Source organism: Kogia breviceps, chromosome 3, assembly GCF_026419965.1.
Source record: "Kogia breviceps isolate mKogBre1 chromosome 3, mKogBre1 haplotype 1, whole genome shotgun sequence".
Lineage (NCBI taxonomy): Eukaryota > Metazoa > Chordata > Mammalia > Artiodactyla > Physeteridae > Kogia > Kogia breviceps.
This window is the reverse complement of record NC_081312.1, coordinates 182211610-182227555: the sequence shown is the minus strand read 5'-3', so window position 1 is coordinate 182227555 and position 15946 is coordinate 182211610. Positions and strand designations below refer to the sequence as shown.

At 40.1% G+C, this 15946-nt stretch overlaps 1 protein-coding gene across 2 annotated transcripts in view; it reads left to right on the top strand.

Moving 5' to 3' along the window:
* ITGA8 (integrin subunit alpha 8) overlaps positions 1-15946 on the top strand; it is a 186308-nt gene that overhangs the window by 52043 nt on the left and 118319 nt on the right. For both annotated transcript variants that reach the window (XM_067030489.1, XM_059059167.2), the window contains 2 exons: positions 7254-7459; positions 9941-10132. In XM_067030489.1, coding sequence (XP_066886590.1) covers positions 7254-7459; positions 9941-10132 — 398 coding nt within the window. The remainder of the gene's footprint in view (positions 1-7253; positions 7460-9940; positions 10133-15946) is intronic.

The window sequence follows — 15946 nt, the reverse complement described above, 5'->3', positions numbered from 1 at the left end:
AAAGTTTTGTGACAACGTTCATAGGACTTTTTTTTTTTTTTTTCCACATTAAGAAAACTTGTGAAAAAAGGACCTCATTGGTTTCAAACATAGGAATTTTCCAGGGATGATTTGTTCTTTCTTGATGTTCTTAAGAATTGCTATGCACATCATTTCTTTTTATTAGGTGGTATATTCTGAATTCTTTAGACTGCATTGAAAAATACATCTGTTAATATTGTCATTCTTAAAGAAGAAAGTACCTATAGATTCTCAGTCTGTGTATTGTTTGCTGCTCTAATTACTTAGATGCAGCGTACATTCATGGTCCTGTAATCAGTGAGTGTGCTCTGGAAGCCAGTGAGAGAACACCGCATCTCAAATAAAGAGAGAGCGCTCACGTGAAGTCTGAGATTACAATAATGCGTATACAACGTGCCATCATTTTTTTTGTGTGTGTGTGGTATGCGGGCCTCTCTCTGCTGTGGCCTCTCCCGTTGCAGAGCACAGGCTCCGGACGCGCAGGCGCAGCGGCCACGGCTCACGGGCCCAGCCGCTCTGCAGCACGTGGGATCCTCCCGGACCGGGGCACGAACCCGCGTCCCCTGCATCGGCAGGCGGATTCTCAACCACTGCGCCACCAGGGAAGCCCCATGCCATCATTTTTGAAGCACCTGTTTTTCTAGAACAATCACTTGATATTGTTGGCTTTCAGATAGACACAAACAGGGAAAACATGGCATCTTGTGTTTCTAAGTTTATACTTGATCCCAGGACGGGGGCCTGAAAACCACTAATTACTGTGACAGCCCGTGTCCTCACGTTCCCGGGGGTGGATATTCATCCCCAGGGAAGGTACAAAACAGGCCATCAGGGCAGAGACATAAACCTGTAACCCCTCAGAAATCTTAGCAGAATGAGAAAAAAAAGGCAGTAAATCATGCACGTGTCAGTGACTTTTCCTAAGCTCCTGTGATGGCTCCATGTCAGGACACGTGTGGCCTTGTTCTGAAAGAGTGCTTTTGTCATTCGCAGTTCCTGACAGGATTTCTAGCAGGGACCCTAAGGCTAGAATGGGATTTGCAGCAAACACAAATCTCTATCTCAAATGAAGTTTTCCTGGATATAAACCTCAGTTGGTTAGCAGTTTCAAATGCAGAAATCTTGATTCTCCATTGAAACAACTGTAGAACTTAACATGCTATTAAGCAATCACATTTTATCTTTATCATGAATGATTAGCAGACAGTGTTTTTATTTCTCTCAAAGTACCTTTATGTGTAATAAGTCTAACAGCACAGGACAATCTGTACTACAATCCAATGAAACTACCTAAAATTCACCAATGAGGAAACTGAGACACAAAAGTTAAGTGAATTGCCCAAGAGCACACACTAAGTAGGGGAAGGTCTTGATTAGTTCACAGAACTTTTGCTGACTTACCTTACAAATTTTTTGTTCACTTATATACAGAGAACTTTTACTAAGCTCTATAAAATACCTAGTAGGAAAGCATATATATAATTTCAGTCTTCAAGGGTTTAAAATCTGTAAGACTTAAGAATTTTTAATCTAGTAAGTGAGTACAATGATTGACATGCCTCTCACTTACTTTTAAAAATTGGGAAACAGATAAATTAGTATACTTGTCACTGAAGAAATCCAATAATAACCTGTAAAATATTTTTAAAATAAAAAACTATATATTTAAGGTGGACAACATGTTTTGATATACATATACATAGTGAAATGATCACTGCATTCAATCTAATTAACATCTCCATCTATGTGATTCATCTTATCCATCTAACTGGGTGGTCCGTCCATCACATAGTTACCGTGTGTGGGGGGGTGTCTGTATAGTAAGAGCACCTAAGATCTACTCTTTTAGCAGATTTCCAGTATACAGTATAGTATTATTAACTATAGCCACTATGCTGTTCACTGGATCTCTAGAACTTATACATCCTACATAGCTGCAACTTTGTACTTTTTGACTAATATCTCCCCATTTCCCCAATTTCTCCACCCCTGGTAAGCACCACTATCTACCTGTGTGAATTTCACTTTATAGATTCCACATATATATGCACATATAGACCTATCTATATTCATATTCATGTAAAAACATACAGATATTGTCTATAACATGTATACAGATATACATATACATACACATATAGAATACATGTAGATTTCAATGACCTTAAATAAGGGTTGGGGTAGAAGAATAGCATATACATGTGTTTTAGTTTTTACTCTGTTTTGCTCGTTGATAAGAATCTGTTTATTAAGTGTGCATTTTATTTATTTCCATTATTTTTATAAACAAGCTCATACTTCCACTTTATAAAAATAGAAAACCATAATTTCAGTTATTTTCACCCAAAGAAACTTTAAGATTGTCTTTGATGATGCTAGAAACAGCTGACTGATAAAAAATTCAGTTATGAGTGGTTTTCAGCATCATGGCATATAAGAAAAATCAGTTGGTTTGATCATATTAAAAGTAGCCATACTAGGCTGCTGCATTTGACCAAGTCATTAGTTTAACTCATAAATAATTTTAGAGAGTCTATAACTCCAATTTTTTAAAAATTCACAAAGCCCTTTCTAGCTTTCCCAGCATTTATCAGTGATTAAGGAATTATAAATGAGCATTAATCAGCAGAGTTTCATAATAGAATTGAGATTTAATTTCCTTTCTTTACCCAATGCAATCCCTATCAAATTGCCACTGGCATTTTTTACAGAACTAGAAAAAAGAATCTCACAATTTGTATGGAAACACAAAAGACCCCGAATAGCCAAAGCAATCTTGAGAACGAAAAATGGAGCTGGAGGAATCAGGCTCCCTGACTTCAGACTATACTACAAGGCCACAGTAATCAAGACAGTATGGTACTGGCACAAAAACAGAAATATAGATCAATGGAACAGGATAGAAAGCCCAGAGATAAACCCACACACATATGGTCACCTTATCTTTGATAAAGGAGGCAAGAATATACATTGGAGAAAAGACAGCCTCTTCAATAAGTGGTGCTGGGAAAACTGGACAGCTACCTGTAGAAATATAAAATTAGAACACTCCCTAACACCATACACAAAAATAAACTCAAAATGGGTTAAAGACCTAAATGTAAGGCCAGACACTATCAAACTCTTAGAGGAAAACATAGGCAGAACACTCTATGACATCAATCACAGCAAGATCCTTTTTGACCCATCTCCTAGAGAAATGGAAATAAAAACAAAAATAAACAAATGGGATCTAATGAAACTTAAAAGCTTTTGCACAGCAAAGGATACCATAAACAAGACCAAAAGACAACCCTCAGAATGGGAGAAAATATTTGCAAATGAAGCAACTGACAAAGGATTAATATCCAAAATTTATAAGCAACTCATGCAGCTCAATAACAAAAAACCAAACAGCCCAATCCAAAAATGGGCAGAAGAACTAAATAGACATTTCTCCAAAGAAGATATACAGATTGCCAACAAACACATGAAAGAATGCTCAACATCATTAATCATTAGAGAAATGCAAATCAAAACTACAATGAGATATCATCTCACACCGGCCAGATTGGCCATCATCAAAAACTCTAATTTTCCAATAGCCTTTTTTTTTTTTTAATAGCCTGAATCTTTCAAGTCTCGGACCTGAGTGGATGTTTTACAGTGACTCAGAATAGGATTAAGACCATCACTCATCTAGTTGATCATTCATGGTTCAGAAGTTAGGACTCACATTTTGTGGAATTGAACCAGACTTCCCTTTCTCCATCTGAGAGATAACTAAGTACTATCATACGTGAGAATACCTGGTGAAGCTTCTTTCACAGTGTATGTCATCCTCACTATCCACTGTGCAACAAAAGCAAAGTCCCTATAAATGCTCCAAAACCCACCATCAGGGAAAAAATAAATAAAAGACAGTGTCATTAAGTAATGTGACCAAATAAATAAACTGGTGGGGATTTCCCCAATATTTTTTTTATTTTAAAAACTCTCCAGGTGTTACAAGTGGACTGCAAAAGTTTAGACCAAACAGTTAACGTGCATGCTGCTTGGTGGTTGATCTTGTCAAGCCTGTGACTATTTTGTAAAATATAAACAAGCTGGTGAAATTAACTTCAGTGATCTTAAGATAGCCAGAACTACAAAAATCTTTCAATGTAAACTCTGTTAGGAATTTCTGGACAAATTTAACAGCAAAGAGAGATAGTATTTTCCTCTTGAACCTAAACAAGCGAATCTGTTTTTTAATTTTCTTATGGCTTTTTGAAACAAAATATTCATACTATTTCAGAAATCCACAGAATTACAGTTTAATCCATTGGATTGTTTTAGCCTCTGCAGGGCCAAAAGGAACTAAATTTAGAGAGAGTCTTAGCAGTTAGTTAACTTGAGAGCATTTTAGAGAAAATTTATTTGAGAGGAAGCAGCTTTGAGTAACTGTGTTTTGGTGCTAGATTTACTCCAAGTGGGTTCTCTCATAGAAGAGAAATCATTATGATTCAATTAAGTAGAAAGTCTAGAAAATTAAAACGTAAAGAAATCGCAAATTAAATTGATTTCTGTAACATAAATGATAAGCTATATTTGTTCTCACCTAGCATAAAACAATTATATTGATTAGATATCAATTCTAGTATACAGCCTCCTAACCTGCATTCTCTTAATAACTACACTCTGCAAATCAGTCACAGGCATTAGCATGCACTATGGACTATTGTGAAAAAAGAAGAAACAGAGAAGTTTATATGTTAAATCAAGATGTTAAACACCATTTGGCTGTAGAAAACTTGAGTTCAGATTCTTTATAATGAACATTCTCACTGATGGGTTCCCTCAGCCCCCCCTCTCCGTTTATCACTACATTTATGCTTTGCTCTTCAGGGAAATATTTATAACGTTTTGTCTCAAAGAACATGTGAAAGAATGAGAACCTGTGCCTTGCATTGTATTATCAGAGTGGACAGAATACTTTTTTAGACATAAAAAAGAGACATAAATAAAACCTGTGTGAATGCTACATAGAGATGTAAAGAAACCTGTGCTCAACTAGGAGACATTTCAGATAAGATGAAATTTAGTGAGTATATCCTACTTCTATAAAATGCCTTTACATAATAATTTAGATCTCATCCAAACTACCCACATGACACAAACAGAAAAGATGGTTTTCAGTGAAAACCTCATCATAAATATTGCTTCCTCATTATTCTTTCTTGAGATTACATGTATATGTATAAAATATGATATACTTTATATATATTATATATTCTTAGAATGGCACCCAGTCTGTTACACAGCTACTTTTTCGGAAGCTCAGTAAAGAACGTCTTTACTTATAAATATTTTTAAAACTTTAAACTTGAATTGGATATATTCTCAAAAGGGATATGACAAGTTAATTTTGAAATAGCCTAATAGCACGCACGGCCTACCGCAGTGGTTTTTCAATGAGTTTTTGGCCCTGTGGGATCGTAATCGGAAATACATTTGACATCGCAACCCACTACACACACACACAACTGAAACAAAAGGTTTCATGGAACAGTATTCACCCTTAGTATGTGTAATGCATTGACTCATATTTTCTATTGTATTCTATTTCATTTTTTATAATTGCTTGTCAAGACCCATTCAACTGATTTCACAACCCACTAATGAGTTGCAAATCAAGATTTTAAAACACCAGCCTAAACAATAATATATACTGTGACTCGTAAGTGGTACTGCTAACGTAAAATATTATTGACACTGAATGCAAAATATTGCACAAGGCACATTGAATCAATTGAATCCAAGACAGTTATTGTCTCTCAGCTTTATGAGAACACAATGATAAATTAAGAACAAATGTCTTTCTCCTATTTTGGCATTTAGAACACTTTAGAAGCCTTACACTTAAATATCTAGGGAAATCTATTTCTACGAAAATAAATCAACGTTGTCACAATAGTCCAAGAATCCAAAGATCGCATGGGTGTGCTAATCTTTCACAAGCAGAGGTCGGATAATTTTCCATTTCTAGAACTCCACAGTGTTGGCAGTGAGAAACGTAGTGAGGTAATGTGTCAGTCCCATGTCCCTCAGGGACCAATTGTATGGCTTTGTTCCTTGTGTTGAGAATGAAAAAATGCTCAGTCTCTGCACTAGGGAACCAGTGGTTTTAGACGTCTTGGAACTGCAAGGCAGCAACACACACAATTAGGTGTTTAACAAATGTCTCCTCATACTGACAATAATAATAACAGAAAGAGAGGCAACCAGGTTCCTCCAGGGCAAAGCCTGAGGCCTGGAGCAGCCCCAGTCCCTGCCTTACTCTTGGCCTAGATAGAGCACAGAAGCACATGGCAAGTAAATGCATTTGGAACATTTTTTTTAAGATTTTTTTTTTTTTTTTTGATGCAGACCATTTTTAAAGTCTTTATTGAATTTGTTACAATATTGCTTCTGTTTTCTCTTTTGGTTTTTTGGCCACGAGGCATGTGGGATCTTAGCTCCCAGACCAGGGATCGAACCCGCACCCCCTGCATTGGAAGGCGAAGTCTTAACCGCTGGACCACCAGGGATGTCCCGATTCGGAACATTTTTAAGAAAACGTTTTACCTAAGTGTGTAGCAATCCAATTGCTATCTCTTTCTTGAAATTTTTTCAGCCTGAAAAATTATCTACTGGTTTTCTGCCATAATATCTACATCTACAAAGAAAAACTATAAATTTGCATTTGGGAGGAAAATTTTGTTTTCTAGCTTTCTAGCCAGTATGAGAACCTTCTCTGGCCTCTGTTTTATTTGAATGGAGGTAACAAGAGAAAAGAGGAGGACAGACTTTATTTTAAACCTTATTACTGCAAGAAAACTTCATAATATAAATGCATAGTTAACGAAATTGTAGACGAATTCTCATCCATGTTTAGAAAAACCTATTTAGGTCTTTCTGATACGTTTTACTTGTGTAAGTACACGTTCTGGAAATGCACCAAAGAGCTGAAAAGGGTGAAATAGCTGTGCTTTTCTTAAAGTAGTAATTTTTAGCGTTGCTAAAAAGTTCAGTGTGATCATTTAATAACACTCTTATTTTCTTACAGCATATTCTATTCCGTAGGCATAACAAAGCAATGAAAGAAGTATGACAATTGTAAAATATCCCTTGGAAAAGGAAATATACCAGTGGAAATGTACTAATCTAGTTGATCAGAAATCTATCCAACAGCATCTCATGTCTGTGTTGACCTCTTTCTTTGTTCCCTGCAGAATGGATGACATATTGATCGGGGCACCTCTCTTTATGGAACGTGAATTTGAGAGCAACCCCAGAGAAGTCGGGCAAGTTTACCTGTATTTGCAAGTGAACGTGCTGGTCTTCAGAAATCCGCAGATCCTCGCAGGCACTGACGTTTTCGGGAGATTCGGTACCGCTTTGGCACATTTAGGAGACCTGAACCAAGATGGATACAATGGTAATTTACACCAATGCATGGAAATTACTTATGAGCCACAATTTCATGTTACTGTTGCATGACGGAAACAAGAGACTTCACAGTGGTGTGTGTGTGGTACAGTTCTTCTGATTGGTCTTTAATAAACTATCCAAAATCTCAAGGCAATTTAAACTTTAGTTTTGGCTAATATAGACGTGACAAGGAAATTTTCTCATGTTGATGTAGGGTGTCATATGACAGCTCTAAACAAAACAGCAATTATTTTAAAGATTGACATATAGATTTATGACTTGAAGAGAGCTAGAGAATGTACTATATGTACAGAGTCAAAACAAATAAATACATGTTGATATATTAGCAAGTGCATTGCCTTCTGAGTAACTCATATGGCTTACGTACAGGTTATGCTGAATTTTAATTGATCTCTCAACTTCAGCTTAAAGGCACACCTTCAATGTTCGCTGTTAAGCAGTGTTAAATTCTTAGTTTAGGTTTGTGGTTCTTTAAGTTGGGAATTTATGAATGCCTTCTAAGTACCCTCTCCTCAGAGAAACATGCCAGCTCTCACAAAATTTTGCATACATTTTCAGGACCTTTAAGTTAAGAACCAAGGTAGACTGGGTTTCTTGAAGTTCCAGGGAGTAACAGGAATTTGCTCCAACAAAATAGCTTAGGGAGTATTCCCATCAAATCAAAGTATTCATTAATACCTTCAGCAAGTAGTCACGTACTTTTATGACTTCCTGGAAAAAACACGGCTCAGCAATGTATAGTTAGTAACTTTTAAAGTACCATAAGACATAAATGCATACTAAAAGCCCATGGTTCCAGGGAAACATTTTAAAAAGGAGACAAGTTCATCTTTAACTGATTTGTTGCTTTCAAAAACTGCCCTATTCCTGAGCACCAAATGAAGTAAATAATGCTAAATTATCTGTGTAGTCATCTTTTTCATCATCTCTTCTATTTGTCTTTTCTCTCAAACCCTTAATGCTACTTTTAAGGCTAAGAGAACCATTTCTAACAACCTAAGAGGCGTCGTGCCCCTCTGAGCCTTGGCGTCCTTAAAATGATGCCAAAACGAGATGTAACCAGGGGACAGATATAAAGTCACTGACTCAGAGGATGTGAAGAAAGTACCCCTTTCCACCTACCGTATGACAATATCTTTATTTTCCACAACGATCTGAGTTTTTTGACAGTTTATCCTTACCTGTTAAATGAAAGTGGATTTATGATCCTTGTTATGTAGTGAAAATCAGTTTACAATTCATTCAGTCTTATCAGACTTAGGAAGAAATACAAACGGATGAATGACAAAATGAGAACACATACCATCGTCCGCAGCTTGGGCTGTTATGTTACGTTACCGTGTTATTGGCACTCTTTTTCACGTAAACCTAAGTAGTTAGGTGTATTGTTTAGAGCAATCCTGGTGAACACAATATACGGAAGGCACTTTTCATTCACTGCTATGTTTAACAGGGAGACAGGCGATAGGGTCCTCTCTCTGGGTTTCCCAGAGTCCTCAAGTATGAAACGGGTCTTGCCTACATCGTGGGATGATGTAATCATTCAAGGATATAATATTTGTGAAAGAGGTTGTTTATTTCTTTCAACAAGAAACTTTTAAGCCCCCTGCGAAGGTGCCTCGCGTGGTCTACCGAGCCCATGAACCTGGTCCAGCTCTTCCCTGTTACTCACTAAGCTTCCACGTAGATCACCTTCTGGCTGCTCCTCGGGTGGGCCAAGCTTCTTGCATCCTTGGGCCTTTGCACAGTCTTTCCTTCTGCCTGGAATGCTCTCTCTTCTGATTCCACATGGTCAGTTCCACCTTGTCCCCAGATTTCAGTTTCAAGATCAGCCTTAGAGACACCTTGTCTGACCACTTCATCTAAACTAACAATCCAATCACTCTCCATCACATCAATATGTTTAAGATTCTCTGCACAGCATTTGTCACTTTCTGTCTTTTCTTGATTCTTTCTTTCTTTTTTTTTTTTTTTTTTTTTTTGCGGTATGCGGGCCTCTCACTGCTGTGGCCTCTCCTGTTGCGGAGCACAGGCTCCGGACGCGCAGGCCTAGCGGCCATGGCTCACGGGCTTAGTTGCTCCGCGGCATGTGGGATCTTCCCGGACCAGGGCACGAACCCGTGACCCCTGCATCGGCAGGTGGATTCTCAACCACTGCGCCACCAGGGAAGCCCTCTTGATTATTTCTTTATTCAAAGGGTCTATTCCCTGCACTAGAATATAAACTTTTGAAAAGCAGTGTCTGGTTCCTCATTGAACACACTGTACCCAGCACATAACAGGCACTCGATAAATATTTCTTGGATGGATGAAAGACAACAAATAATTTCCTCTTGTTGCAGTACTACAGATTTTCATGGAAAACTTAAGAAGCCCTTTGGGCTGTTTGGTACTGCTCTTCGACTGTACTTACTTCTCTTTCTAAAATACTCTCCTTCATTTAAAAATTGTGTGTCTCTGTTTCTAGACATTGCCGTCGGTGCGCCCTTTGCAGGCAAGGACCAAAGAGGCAAAGTGCTCATTTACAACGGTAACAAGAATGGCTTAAACGCCAAGGCTTCCCAAATCCTGCAAGGAGTGTGGGCCTCACAGGCTGTCCCTTCTGGATTCGGCTTTACTTTAAGAGGAGATTCTGACATAGACAAGAATGATTACCCAGGTAAGTTCTTCTTCCTTTTCCTACAACAGAGTCTGCTTCCTAGAAAGAGCTGTTCTCTGGAAGATGCGTCGTGTTTAAGCAGTTCTCTTGCACAGGTTAAGGCCAAGCTTGCCCATCACACAAAATGGTTCTTTGGGTACCAATTCCAAAGCAACTTTCCTGAGACTCTGAAGACAGACAAAATAAACACTCCTTTTCCTGTCAGGAGATGAAGTTTAAAAAGCAAGATGGCTTTTAAAAAACTGTATTGGACATAAAACTTATCAACTTCGCAACAAACGTTTGTTATTTGAAACTCCTCAGCAATCTGGTCTCCACTGACAGTGACAGCCTGCATCAGATAACTTTTCAGAGCAATTAATTTTAACCCCATAATTCCCTGTTGAGCTCACAGCTCCTATGAATATTGACTTATGAACCTCAGCATTTCTGGCACAAGCTCATGGTTTTGGAACACAAATATTTTCCAGCCACGTTTGGGGGTTTTCCAAAGACAGAATGACTTTTAAAGCAAAGCAAAAAGAACTGGATCGTGATACAGATCATTACCAATTCTTTTTTTTTTTTTTTTTCGATACGCGGGTCTCTCACTACTGTGGCCTCTCCCGCCGCGGAGCACAGGCTCCGGACGCGCAGGCTCAGCGGCCATGGCTCACGGGCCCAGCCGCTCCGCGGCACGTGGGATCTTCCCGGACCGGGGCGCGAACCCGTGTCCCCTGCATCGGCAGGCGGACCCTCAACCACTGCGCCACCAGGGAAGCCCCCATTACCAATTCTTGATTGCTTAATTCACAGTGAGGATTCAGTGCAGATCCATAGAGCCCAGTGAGATAATTCATGTTTTATGTATGCTGTATGAAAATATAGATTTGTCCTAAAGGATTGTTTCAATAATCGGGGTTGTTAGCAGACAACATTAGACTTCTTGTTTCTGTGGTTCCATTTTCCCTTTTATGTTGGTTATTTTAAGATGGTTTCAAGAAATAGTTAGAAGTCATTAATAGTTCACTGACAGCTTCAACCATTTATTGAGACCTTGTCTCTTTCCATCACCCCTCCCCTAATTGAGTATTTTCCATATGTAGAGCATTTGCTGGTTTGGGGCAGCATTCCAATAAGCTGACTGCCTAAATATACGTCACTAATTTCAATCCTTTGACTTTCTCTTCCCCTCCAGGTTTAGGCAAAAAGGATTCTGCAACATATTCTTATAAATCTGCCAGGAATTTTCAATGGCACTAACATAGACGTTGTAGTGGGCTCAAAGCGGATTTAGAACTATATTGTATATGAATGGGTCCTCCTTGTGGCAACTGCAAGAGCATCTAGTGAAATTCATTTTCTTAGGTTATATTATACTAGCCTTATCAATGATTGATTAGGTTTTCTTTAGGGGAGGGGAGTCTCATACATAATATATTCACTTTTAAATAATCCCCAAATGAGATCCCCTATGTGATTTCTTCCCAAACGATGTCAGGATGATTAATGAAATTCAATTCCTGGGTCACAATTTTAGAGAAACGGTTATTTTATTTTACTTTTTAAATTTATTTTTTTAAAAAGTTTTGGCTGCGTTGGGTCTTCGTTGCTGCACGCAGGCTTCCTCTAATTGTGTCGAGCGGGGGCTACTCTTCGTTGCGGTGCGAGGGCTTCTCGTTGCGGTGGCTTCTCTTGTTGCGGAGCACGGGCTCTAGGCACGTGGGCTTCAATAGTTGTGGCACGTGGGCTCAGTAGTTGTGGCGCATGGGCTCAGTAGTTGTGGCGCACGGGCTTAGCTGCTCCGCGGCACGTGGGATCTTCCCGGACGAGGGATTGAACCCGTGTCCCCTGCATTGGCAGGTGGATTCTTAACCACTGCGCCACCAGGGAAGCCCGGAGAAATAGTTATTCTAGAAGAGTTATTGCTATTCCTTATACTCTTCATAGTCCTCCCTTAGTGCCAGGGAACTGACGACAGAGGACGGCCATGCCTTCCACAAGGTGAGGGAAATATAGGATGTATCAATCACATAGTCAAGTCTAGTGATTTCCTTTGAAGTCTTCTAAATAAGGGCCAGGAAGGAGAGAAACATGAAACAACTTTTCCTCTCAAGGAATATTCCCTCCAGGGAGGGGGGGTAAAGGAGTACTTGACAGAGAACAGAGGAAGTAAGTACAACATCAGTAACTGGTCACCTCCTAACTACATCTTTTTTATCCCTTCTTAACAATCAGAAAATGGCCATGTGAGGCCATTCACTAGTCAATAACTTGATCCACTGAGGCTGATTCACTTCACAGTAATGAATGACGTTGATGCAGTGTATCCGTCTGTCTGTAAAGTAAATGCTCTTTACTAAGACAGGACCATTAATGACGCTTCGTTGATTTCTGAACCTCAAGATAGCCTTGAGGCTTTCAGAGTTCATCAGCACATCTTAGACAGGAGACCTGAGTTCTGGTCCAGTTCTGCCTTTCAGATATAGATATCTTGTGCTTCACGATCGTGTAACATTTCCCCTCAGCTTCATTTTCTTGCAAAAAGAATGCCATTCAAAGAAGCCTTTTCATCTTGATACCAAGTCCCAGGGACTTAACGTGAGCAGAACTGCCTTATGGGCAAGTGACTGGATCCTCCTAGCTAGCGTAGCAGATTTGAAAGTTGCAGGCATAATTCAGGAATTAGACATGGAACTTTCCTCATTTTTCTGTAAGTGAATCCCATTTAGCACTCAAGCCTCCACTTCTCCTGTGGTGGAAAACCTCCATCTTGCAGTCACTTCTAGATTCAGATTTAATGTCACTTGGGTAAGTATTCATTTGGATTCAAAACTCTCTCTTTCCTCCCTCTGCAGCAACTCTCCCAAGGAACGGAGTAGCAAAGGGGGTGCCTTTTGCCCAGGGATGGAGAAAGGGGTGCCTGGACCAAGCGTGTCATCTGTACTTGTTGGCCTCTGGCTGAGGGATAGCTCAGTCTCTCATGGTCTTTTGACATGTTGCTCAAGCTTCGGTGATTAATCCAATGGTCTGCGTAATGGCCACTGCTCAAAAGTTCCATGTGTCCTGGGTCCTCCTTGTCCTATTTTGGCCTCTTCGGGTTCACTCTCAGCAAATGCTTGTGTACCACGGTTGGGACTCGCAGGTTGGGGTCTTCAGGTCTCTGAGATTGCCTTTACGCTTATCCTAGATTATTCCTTTAGCCATTGCTAATTTTCCACCTAGGCATGTTACTCCAGCACCTAAGAGGGTTGCAGTCTTCTTGGGTTTTTCTTAAGAAGTAGCAAAAGCCCTCTTTTTCCCCAAAAGTTATTGGGTGGCATGCTTTCTAGACTCCATAGTTCATTTTGTAAACTCTGAGTTCTCCTCTGTGGTCTCTCTTGTGATTTTCCAAACCAGCTCTTTCTGGAACTTAAAAAGAAATACAATTTTCTCTCCCTCTGGGGTCCTGCTCCTTCAAATCCAAAGAAATCTGTCTTCAGACTATGGTCCCGTCCATGAGTTTCAAAACCCATTCAACGAATTGCATGCCTTCTTCTAGGCTGTATGGAGTCATCCCTGGAAGCAATGGCCCTCAGTCTTGGCTACACGTTAGAATCATTTAGGGGAACTTTCAAAAGCGCTTATGCTCAGGCCACTCTCCAGACCAGTTAATTCAGACTCTCCGGGGGGTAAAACTCAGACCACAGTAATGTGTTTAAGTGACCAGGGTCGTTCCAGTGTACAACCAAGCAGGGAACTAATGATCTTGAGCAAGGCTTCCCCCGCTTTAACGAACATCTCGATCACCTGGTCATCTTGCTCAAATGCAGATCATGATTCTGCAGGTCAGGTGGGTGGGAAGGACCCCTCATTTCCAGGAAGTTCCCTGGTGACACCATCTCTGCTGGGCCTCACACCACACCCCGAGTAGAAAGCTCCGAGACAGTGTGCATACCACTTGCCCACTGTGCCTGTTAATGAAGGCTGAATGCACGGCGCCCCCTCAGATATCTTGACTTCCCAGGTTTGGAGTGGGGCTCAGGGGGTTGTATGTCTACCCAGGACCCTACTTTGAGAAACACTGCCCTAGAGTCCTTTCGTCTGGTTCCCATACTCACAGCAGACAGATGTGTGCAGTTCTCTTTGGGCAAGAACCTATCAGCTGAGCTCCGGCATTGCATTTATTCTTCGCCCGGCCGTCAGACCAACCTGAAGCTCTTTTCTCCAGATCGCCTCTGTGTGCTGCTGCTAGGGTATACCACCTGCTGTTGTCTCATCTGGCGATGTTAAGGAAGCCCCATTGAAACTATTCAATCTTTCTTGCATTGCTCTACATTTCCTGGAAGTTATCTTTGCGTTGCAAACAATGCCTCACTTACTTTTCATTTCAAATATATTATCACATTTGTTAGGACTTGACCCACTTAACCTGGCTTAAGCCATAAAAGGAGCTATTTACATTAAGGCTACAGAAGTAACTCAAGGGAACCTAAAGACAGGGATTCTGCCAGACCTTGGAAGGGACTGACTGGACTTTCTTTTTCTGGTCTCTCTCTCTACGCATCTGCTTTTCTCTCCCAGCAGACTGTATCTCTCTGAGCACACGGTGCTGTTTCAGCGCCAGCACTTGCACGTTGCAGTTGTACTTGCTCACAAAGAGACTGTATATAATTTATCTCAGTCCTAAGTCCCGGGGAAGGAAAGCTCATAGGCCCCGACGCAAAGGGTGAGTGACGTTTTCCAAAGAAAATCAGAGTTGACTTGTGGATTGTGCACGTATCCCAAGAGATACCCATTATGACTCCCTTATCAAACAAAACAAAATGGCCCTAGGAGATAAGCATTGTAGCAAGAAGTGAAGCAAGTACTTTAAAAGAAAAAATTTTATTTTTAAATGAAGAAATAAAAATGATTTTTAAACTGCTCATCAGAAATTTTATATTTGTCCCTTTAGATTCAAGGTCTAAAAGAAAAAGAAGAAATTCCTTCCTTCATTTAAAAAATATGTAGTAGTATTTACTATGTGCTAGACACTGTGCTGTGACAAGGTAGAGACAGTCACTGCCTTCCCAGAGTTAATATTCCAGGTGAGAAAGACAGAGAATTATAACAAAGTATGAGCATTGTAATGTTTGTCTTGAAATGCAAGACCTATTTTGGAATATAATAATGTAACGCTCAAAAAACTTCAAGCATGGTTGCTGAACATTATGCTTGTAAATTTTAAAAGTATATCATGAAAAAAATATTGTTGGACTTTAGAAATTTTGTAATTATTTGGCCCTAATTAAATGAATTAGCCGAGGAAAAGGCACAGTCTCTGTAACCTCCATGTACAGGGACCTGCACAGCCCCTGACATACTTCCAGAACCAGAGCTAATTTCGTGACCGGGGCTGCAGCCAGTGATGTACAGGTTGTGTCCCACCAGGGGCAGGTAGGGGGCTGGTTCACTTACCAGGTGGTTCCCTTCCCTTGGGATAAGCAGATGTACCTTTAAATTCACACGCAGGCATGGTGTGGGCGCTCAGTGGCCCTGTTCCAGGTCCTTCGCTCTAAATAGAACAGAAACAAAATTTCAAACCTTGTCACTTTATCTACCTGGTCCCCTGCAGCATTCAGGAGAACACAAACGCAAAAGCCAATAACAGATTTGAAATTCTGGATTGAAATGCGTCAAAGCACTCGGAGTTGTTATGGGGCGGAACACACTTGAAAAAGTGTGCTTCTCCAAAGTGATGGCTTTTGATGGGATCGTTTTTCCCATTCCTGAGGTGAACAATTTTCCCTCATTTTAGGTGCTTCCTCTGGTCTACACTGCCTGCCACTGACCCATTTCTGGGCAGGATGCTGT